The 9,972-nt window shown below is 35.8% G+C and overlaps 1 protein-coding gene across 2 annotated transcripts; it reads left to right on the top strand.

The window, feature by feature from the left end:
- Positions 1–1,536: 1,536 nt before the first annotated feature.
- On the top strand, positions 1,537–6,092 carry LOC145167275 (RING/U-box superfamily protein). 2 transcript variants are annotated; one of them, XM_079086425.1, is made up of 9 exons: positions 1,537–1,866; positions 2,120–2,166; positions 2,254–3,438; positions 3,678–3,766; positions 3,850–3,952; positions 4,077–4,181; positions 4,469–4,589; positions 4,823–4,993; positions 5,708–6,092. In XM_079086425.1, the coding sequence occupies exons 1-9, from the start codon at positions 1,686–1,688 to the stop codon at positions 5,851–5,853; spliced, it is 2,148 nt and encodes a 715-aa protein (XP_078942551.1). In that variant the 5' UTR covers positions 1,537–1,685; the 3' UTR covers positions 5,854–6,092. The 2 variants fall into 2 exon arrangements, with proteins under 2 accessions (XP_078942551.1, XP_078942550.1); XM_079086424.1 differs by having other exon boundaries at positions 2,117–2,166.
- Positions 6,093–9,972: the final 3,880 nt, after the last annotated feature.

Raw genomic sequence — 9,972 nt, 5'->3', positions numbered from 1 at the left:
ATCATCTATCTAAAACAAAAAAAATCTTAACTTATTATTATTAGTAAGTGGATTTATGAATTCAAATTCCCACTAACTAATAGACAATCTTTGTCATTTATTATCACATTTATTTTATTTAATACTTTACATATATAAATATTAGTATTATGTGGCATTTTACTTTATAAAAATTGAAAAAAAAACATAAATTGACATGTCGATATTATTTATTTAGAAAATACAATAAAATGACACGTGTCAAAACTTATAAGAAAGTGAATGACAAAATGATATTGATTTATTATAGTAGATAAAATAGAAAATGAAATCCACCATGATTAAAGATTAAGGAATTAGGAACCCACCACTATGATCTATAAATGAGATTAATCTAAAGTAGGGATGAACATGGTACCAAACCAGTATTGACCCAAGAATACCGAATACCAAAATGGATGAAAAAACAATACCGATTACCAAGCCAAACTAACGTTACCGTTACCGACTGAATTGAATCCCTGATTTCATAATTTTGTAGTACAAGTGTTTTTCCATATTAACACAAACAATACTGGTTTGGTACCGATACATATAAGAAATTTCGATAGTCTTGCTTACACCCATAATCTAAAGATCAAAAAGAAAAGGTACACTTAACACTACCACAATTAGATAAAACGATGTTGTTATTGCAGCCTTAGAGCAACAAAACAAAGACATCCTTTTTTTTATCAAAAGGTTAGCAACTATAAGTGAAAATAATCAACTTGTCTTTTTATAATTACTGTTTTCCCTACAAAATACCAGTGGAATGGATAATACATTAACACCAATCTCCAAAATATTTAAAAGACAAATTAACTAAAATCACACATATATTTATACATGCACACCAATCTCCAAAATAATTAAAAGACAATTTAACTGCAATCACACGTATATTTATACATGTGCATGTGCATGTGATTAGTTTCATAGGAAGCATGCAAATTACTAAAGTGGCCTTCGGCCAAATTTTGAAGCAAAGTAAATATTTTATTGAAAGGGAAATTGACTTATAAGGGTAATTATATATTTTTTTTCTTTATATATGAATAACTTCGTTTTTTTACACATCTAGGTAATGAATTTTTTGGAAGTGTTCACATATGACTATTATGACCGGTTGTACAACCGATCATAATAGTCATATGTAAACACTTCAAACAAATTCGTTACCTAGATATGCACACGAAGATTATCTTGATAAGTCAATTTCCCTTGTTGAAACAAGGATTACCCATTAACTTTACATTAACTTTTCAAAATATGATAAAACAAATATTAATTGGTTTGCATCTATATTTTTGTTTGAGTGAGTGTAGCCCTCGTATACAAACATATCACAATCTTAAAAAACACATAGAAGTATATATTTTCTAATTATTAAGTCATTTTTACAGCAACTACATAATAAAATATCCTTTTCAAATGCAATGTTGTTATTTGTTATTGGGATGAAATATTTTGAGAAGGGCATATAAAAGAAATAAAGGTAAGGAGAGGGGGCGATATTTGAAATTATCGCAGTCGGTAGGATCGAGATTCCACCATTATTCGGATCACGGAAGTAAGGAGAAGAAACTCATAAATTGGGCACTCTAATGCAATTTTGTTATGCGATTGACCCTAACGAAATTACAACCTTCCTTCGCTAAAATTTCATGTCCATCTTGCCCTCTCAAAATCTTGGTTCATCGTCATCTTCATCTAATCTTCACGCTCAAAACCCTAATCCCAATCATGGATTCAATCTCCCACAACCCGACTCTCCTTCCCAACCAACTCACACCCTTCAATCACTCCGAATCTCCGGTCCTGTCGATATGCCTGATAAACTCACAGGTTCACCATCCTATTTCCACCTCTCTAATCTTGTATATTCATTCTTGTACGACTTCGGAACCCTAGAATTTCTATCTCCAAAACTTTAATTTTGGGGCCACCATTACGCTAATGTCATTGTTGTGTGAAAGTTATTATCTTCTTGAATTAACATCTGTTATAATGTGTTTGGGGTTCTGGGTCTATTAGTTTTTACTGCAAAATTGGTTCCTTGTAACAGATTATCGTAATTCTTTTTTGACTTTTTCAGCAGAACCGACTGCTCCAACACCGAAAACTTCTGGTGGATCTTCCAAAAAGGTAAACTTTCTGGGCGCCATTGATGACCAGGACTATAGCTATATGCTTTTTTTTTTACTTATAATAGTAACTCGTTCATCACTACAGGTGAAAGAAGACCACAAAGTAAATGGCAAAAAGATCCTGGACCACCAAAAATCTGGCCAATCTAGTGTTGGGTCTTCTCAACACAAAGGCTCCCCTGGAAGCCAGCAGAGATCTCGTTATAATCATCAAGGGGGCACTCAGACATCATCAGGGAGAAAAACACAGGCAGTTAATGGTAATCATTTGCTGAATTTTCACTATGATCCCATTACTCGTCCACAAGCAAGGGCTAATCCTCCAAGAAAATTACCAAAGAGAAAGCCTTACAACAAAGACTTATTTCTCCAAGCAAATTATAAGTTTGTCTTGTTGGATTCTGGCAATCATGCTCCTGAGTCAATGGATCCAGATAAGATGTTGCAGTGGGAAGATATCATATGTGTAAAGTACTTCACTCCTCATCCCACAAACTGTCCAATATGTTTGGAAGAACTTTTGTGTCCTCAGATGACATCATGTGGCCATATCTTCTGTTTCCCGTGTATATTAAGATACTTTTTGATGGGAGAAGATGATCATAAACGTGAGTCTTGGAAGAAGTGTCCCTTATGTTTCATGATGATATCTTCAAAAGACTTGTACACCATCTACATTGAGAATGTCAAGCAGCATTGTGTTGGTGATACCATTGAATTTATGCTTTTAACCCGCGATAAAGATTCTTTAACACTAAATGCAAAACAGAAAGGAGGGGTCAATTCATATGACTCCTTTTCAAAGTTCACTTTTACAGTAGATGTTGAACTTTCAGTTAGGAAAGCAATGTCAGAGCTTGATAGTTGGCTTGCTAGAGCAGAATCAGGGCTTGTTGATGACCTGGAAAAGCTTCCATATGTTTGTGCTGCAATGGAACAATTGGAAGAAAGAAAGAAATATTGGAAGGAACATAGGGATCTTGATGGGGTCAACTCTTGTAATAATGAATCTTTTCACTCGGGTTCTCCACCAAGTTTGAATTTTGGTGTGGGTGTTAATGGTTCAGTTATGTCTGAAGAACTTTCTGTTAGTAGGTTGAAGTTGGTTAATGTTAATGAACCTATATTGAATCAAACTGCTGATGTGGATGAACCATATGATGGTCAAGATGAAGCTTTATCTTCTTCCTATGAGGATAGCAAGGGTATACAATTGCCTTCTTATGGTTTTGCAGATAAGAAGATCAAGGGATCATATGATTTCTATCAGGTAACTTTTATGAGCATCTTATTTGTAGTGCATTCCCTGTCCCTGACAAGCTTCCCTTTAGGTTTAGATTGTATACATGTAAAGCCATGTAGCTACATAAGTACAAAACAATCCCTCTCATATTTGCATCCTAAGATTGATAAGAGTAAACCTTTATTATCATAAAGTTATGTAATTTATAACCTTATGTCTGCCTGAAGTGTAGTAACATTAATTTCTTACTCTCTGTTTCTTTGCAGGCGGCTGATGGTCAACACCTTATACTCCATCCTTTAAACATGAAGTGTCTTCTTCATCATTATGGAACATATGATAATCTTCCTCAAAGGTTGGAGTTTTCATAGATATTTATGCATCAAATTCTGCATCTGTTTCTTTTTCTTTTTGAAACTTAAATTCACAAAATTGCAGGATTAGTGGTAAGATATTGCAATTGGAGAGTGTTACACAGTCAGAAGCCATGAGGAGGCGGTATCGCTACTTGAGCCATTTTTCTTTAACAACCACGTTTCAGGTACGCTTCAAAGCTTGCTTAAATAAAGAAAATTATATATATATATATATATATATATATATATGCAACAAATGTCATTCTTCTGTGATGATTTTGTCTTACTGTTGGTGCTCATATTTTTCAGCTGTGTGAAATTGATCTCACTGGGATTTTGCCTCCGAGTTCTCTTTCTCCATTTGAGGATGAACTGAAAAATAGGGAAAAGCAGAGGAAGCGCGTTGCCAGAAAGGTGTCTATGTGCTCTTTTATCCTTTTATAACTTTGTGTCATTTATTTATTGCTTTAATACACACAATATACTATATATAATTTTGTTTGTTATGCGGATGATGAGGGCATTTATGTCTTTTGAATCACTCCCGGTGAATCCAATGAATTCCAAAATGCAGTACAATCTAAAGGGGCTTGATCTTGAAGAACCAATACTTTAAAAGTTAAAAAGGATGTAAAAAGGGTGATAACTTGTTTTACACTTTGATAAGTGATAACAGTTTGTGATGTTTTACTTACTTGAAGGAGGAAGAGGAGAAAATGAAGGCGGAAGCTGCAGCAACAGCTACACATTATGTGGCCATTCCTTTTGATGCACACTCTTGCTTTGATCATTCTCCTGCGTTCTCTTTGGATGACTTTGAAGGTACTATCTATCTATCTATCTATAAATGTTGACTTATTTCTTGAAAAGAGTCAAAGAGTCAGCACTCACTCACATCACATGTTAGAGTTAGACAACATGCTGTTTGTTGACTTGTGGCACAATCAACAAACTTAAAGTAGTGCCAATATCTTTAAAATTGTGTTATTGAAAGTATAGTATATTAGTATGAATTTAGTCATGATCTAAATGTTTGTTTGGTTTGAACTTTGAAGCTCTGGGAAGCTCTTCTGTAAGTGTAACACCAACACCATCATCAAGTAGTCCTCCAGCTGCAGTGGATAGGGATAGGCCCCTGTTTTCAAATGTTGCTAGGCTTGGTTTTGCAGCAGCACATGATTCTCCTAATCTTCTAAGAACAGCAGAGGAAACTGCTTCTTCAACTGGTAAGCCTTGAAACTGTTTGTTGCACATGCACATCTCTCTTTCTTTCTTTCTTTAAGTTCTATTGGATTGTGATGAAGAACGTGAAATAGATATAACAAAAGAGAAAGAACAATCTAGGGAAGAAGGTGATAATATAAACTAGATAGATGGAGATAATAAAAAGAAAGATGAATTGTAATGGCAGATATGAATGAAAAGGATGAAGATCACTAAACGATTTACTCAATCAGTCAAATGATTGCCCAGGGATACCCCTCTCTCTTTTAGCACAATGCTCAGGAGCCAATACAAATCCAAACAAATATCTTCACCCCCTAAAAGATTTATATTACCCTCACACCATAACCGACTCTACCCTTCCCCCCCCAATTCTAGACTTAACATGTAACAATTCTGGTTGATCTTTTATAATTGGTATATTAGCAATCTCATCAGATAGTGTTTGGTATGATGGATGGAATTGGAATTAAAAAGAAGTGTTTATTTTGGCCAATGGAATGGAATGGACCATTCTTGAACGAATGTGATTCCTTCCAATTTGTTAATCTAATCATGGAATGGAATAATAAAATAAAATAAACCCCATTTTTTATTTATGTAATAAACACATCTTTTGTAAAAGCAATTACGATTTTTAGTTAAATTATGCTAATGACTCATTCCATTCCTTTAGATGTGTTTCTGAAAGTAGAATGCTATAATTTATCATACAGGCTTGCCAATAGGAGGTGCATCATCTTTTGCAAATGTTATATCAAGGGCAAAACCAGTTGAAAGCAACAAGGGAAATGAGATGGGGAAGAAAGGAAAGAAGGCAAGTAGAGTCCTGTTATCAACTTCGGGTGCTCGTCGTTATTAAATATAATATTGATCGCATGTTGGAATTTTAGGGAATTCAATATCCTACTCTAAAAAAATTAAAAGAAAAAGGCAATTAATTGAGATTTTGTTACGCGGTTTGGTGTCATGGGTATTGTTGCAAAAATGAAACAATCTACGTTTGTTTTGTTGTAGTAAACTATGCTATATGCTATTCTATCAATCTTGTAAGTTGTAAGACATTCATGAATTGCTATAGTAAAGTAGTAATTGTTTTTATTTGTAAGTAGAAATGTAGAATGCTTGATGCCATTGCTTTAGTTGATTTGTCCATAAATGAAATAGGGTTTAACAACCCCCCAACAATTACCAGCAAACCACTGGCTAATACATTGGCAAAGCTTTCATGCTATCCATAAATCTTTTAAAAATGGGTTTCAAATATATAAAAAAATAATGAGTTATTGTTGCTGTAGCCCAAAAAACTTTAGTATATTGGTTTAAACGGTCTCTCGTAACTATTTTTTTTCATTTGAAGAGCACGAACTACTGTTTTAAAAGGTCATTTTGGAAAATTTGAAGGGTCATCCGATGACACCCATCCTAATCAAATGTTTGCCAATGCAATGTAATTGTTGTGTAGATAAAACAATTCTAGCTCATTTGCGAAGTTGGTGCGAGTAAATGACCTAATAAACGTTTCAACTTTTTCCTCAACCGTCCCTTTTGTCGTCTTTCTTATGCTACTTTTTTCTCCCGATTCTTTGTGCAACTGTTCTTGGCAAAAATCCTTTTCTTCGTTAAAATCGGGCAAGTGGATCGTTGCTATGGCCGTTTACATGAAGATTGATCTACATTTTGCCAAAAATTTTACGAGGTCCTCCGTTATTACTTACACAGATGGAGCGGAGCAAGACTTTGATGATGTCGATTTTGCTGGAATGGACACGAACGAATTTGTGGAGTTCCTTCAAAGATTCGCGAATGAGTTATGCATGGATGTTTATTTTTGCATGCCCGATATTGAGTTCGCTGATGGATTGAGGATAATGGCTACTGACATGGACTACATGGAATTCATCGAAGTATGGTATGCTTCTGGTTGTGTAATTCTTGTATACATCGATCATCTTAGTGTTAACGTACATCAATGGATTCTTGACGAGCAAGTTGAAGTATGCAGTGCTTTAGACGAATTGTTCGGTGTAAATGAAGTTTATGAAGAAGTGCAAGGTGGTATGGATGTTGGCATTGAAATGGATGATTTGCAAGGTGATATGGAGGATTTGCAGTTGAGAGAGATGATTTGCAAGGAGATATGGAAGATTTGCAAGGTGCTAGGGATGATTTGCAAGGTGAGCAAGATGATAGCATTGACATGGAAGTTGACACTGAAGCTGATGAGTGCATTCCTATGAACAAGACAAAAAATGATGAGTTTCTGAGTGAGTTGTGCCCAAAGGAGCAAGTCACTCCACATAGTCCACCTCGTGAGGAGCCATATGATCATTTACATGAGGATAAGGTAATATCTAATGACCAAGCAATTTACAATGAGCACGTTTAGTGGAAAAAGCAGAAGCATGTATTAGGTATGCGATTTGTGAGTCCTAAACAATTGAAACATATGATGTGTAACTATGCTGTTGCAAATGGTTATCAGTTATGCTACAAAAAAATGATAGTAGGAGACTTTTAGTAAAATGTTGTTCTGGGCAGTGCAAGTTTAGAATGTGGGCTTCTTGGATGAGTGAGGAAAAGTCTTTCCAGATTAAGAGTATCGTAAATAAGCATAATTGTGCAAGAAACTTCAAATTAAGTTCAATTGTTAACTATTCCTAGATAGGTAAGCCATTACACCACACAATTCTTACATAAACAAAAAGTTAGTGGCAGGGTGCTTAGGGACGAGGTTAAATAGAAATTTGGTATAGATGTAAGTATGAGACGGTATAGAAGAGCAAAGAAGTATGCGATTGAACTGACTGAAGGAACCCTAATGGAGCACTATGCAAAGCTCTGGTCATATGGTGAGGAGATAAGAAGATCAAATCCAAGATCAACAGTCAAAATGAGCAAGTAGTGTCTTGGATCTGGATTATAATCAAGTTTTGACGTCATGCATGGGATTTTAGTCATTAAACCCTATTTTTGCCCTAGAATGGACAATGAATGTTTTGGACATGCAAGTCCATAAAGCCATGATTTTTATGGTCACTATGGAGTGTGAATCATTTTTGGAAACTTTGGAGGTGCAACTTTAAGGATTTGGTGCTTAATAAAAATCTTGATGCATTAAGTCACCATTAGTGATTATATTTGGGAGTTTGGCTTATGGAAGGATTTGAGGGGTAAAGTTGGAAACTTTATCCATCAAGACCATGGGAAGGTCTGGATCTGAGCATTGGAGCTGTTATATTTGGGAAAAGAAGGACTTAATGGTTTAAGATGTCCAGACGTACAACCACGATGTGGTTGAGGTCACCACGATATGGTTGAGGTCACCACGACGTGGTGACTTGGTCATGACCCGCTTGTTTTGTCGGGTTGCGGCCACGGCGTGGCCAAGGAGACCACGACATGGCGAATAGATGGGTTGACTTTTGACTTTTGATTTTGACCTAAGGGTAATTTGGGTATTTTGAGTTGTTGTTTGAGTTTTGGTCTTTATGTATTGTAAAGGTGATCGGTAGAGTTGGTATTTGGAGCAGCATGACGTTACAACTATTTCGTCTGACTGTGAGGTGAGTTTCCTCACTGTACCCGTGGGTCGAAGGCACCAATGTCGGCCCACTAGGATCTGTTATATGCTAGTTGTCTTTGTGACTATTGCATGGTATGTTAGGCTAGGCCTATTGTATGACGGGCTAGGCCCATTGTATCCTGGGTTGGGCCCATGGATCAAAAAGGGCTATGCCTAGTGTATGTGATGTAGGATGCTAGCTGTCTCTGTGACTCTTGCATTTGTATGTTGGGTTAGGCCCAATGTGAGGGCTAGGCCCAAGGATATGTATGGTATGTGGTATTTTGGGAACTCACTAAGCTTTGTGCTTACGATTTTATGGTTATGGTTTCAGGTACCTCCTGTTCGGGAGGGAAGGTCCCAGCTTGATCGCAGCGCATCCACCCATGTTTCCGCAACTTGTTGATTTTGGGATTGTACTTTGATAACTGTTTTTATTTAGCTATACTTTTGAATGACTGAAAAGGATAAATGGTGCCTATGGTTGAATTAAGAAAATGAAATTTTTACCTTATAATTTTTGGGATGTTACTTACAGCAACTTAATGCAATGGTGAACAATGAGTAGATCATTTAAGACAATAACTTTGAGGGTAATACAATAAGAAAATTAATAGGAATAAATTACACAACCATTCATGCTAAACATCCATGCCAAAGAATTTTGCATAACCATTCTAAGCTTTAAATGTCACTTACATTAAAACTTCTAACCCACATGATTTTGATTACAACTTGTACATAATTAAACCCAAAAAAAACCAACTACAGATTAAGTACAACTTCAACTTAAGCACCTCAGACTGAAGTTCTTTCCTCGACCTCATCAACCCAGTTATGATCACACCTTCATTGTTGCACTTTACTTCATCAACCCAAGCTATAAAACCTGAACGGGTATCCTGATTGCAATTATGTGCCTAAATTAGTAAATGTTAAAAAAACTAGCGTTAAAATAAGAAGATGAACAAACTACAATTTACCTTGTTTGGACATGCGTAGAACGGTCTTCCGGGGTTATTGCTAGTCCGCGATGTTCGTATTATTTTAGTACTTCCATATCCACATTCCATTTTCTTCGTTATCTTGCTTGACAGTGGGGAGTATATGAAGGAGAAAACAAAGTGAGAGAATGAAACAAGTAGGTAGAGAAGAAGCTTTTGACAGATTTCAAGTACATGGAAATGGCTAAAAACCCCCATTATGCAAGGCACGTGGGGTTCACTAACACAATACTCTTTCCTTCTTCCCACTTAACATGCATTGGAAATAGATTTTTTTGGATGTCAGAAAATAAGAAAATAAGAACAACGAAAATGTTACATACAAAACGCCTGATTTGATCAGGCCTTTCATTCATCATTGGAGTGGGGTTACAAAATGCATGTTATGAAGACGGGTCTTTTACAATCTTCG

This window comes from Lactuca virosa, chromosome 3 (genome assembly GCF_052849685.1).
Source record: "Lactuca virosa cultivar CGN04683 chromosome 3, Lactuca_virosa_CGN04683_v6, whole genome shotgun sequence".
Taxonomy (NCBI): Eukaryota; Viridiplantae; Streptophyta; class Magnoliopsida; order Asterales; family Asteraceae; genus Lactuca; species Lactuca virosa.
This window is presented reverse-complemented; position numbering and strand designations above follow the sequence as displayed.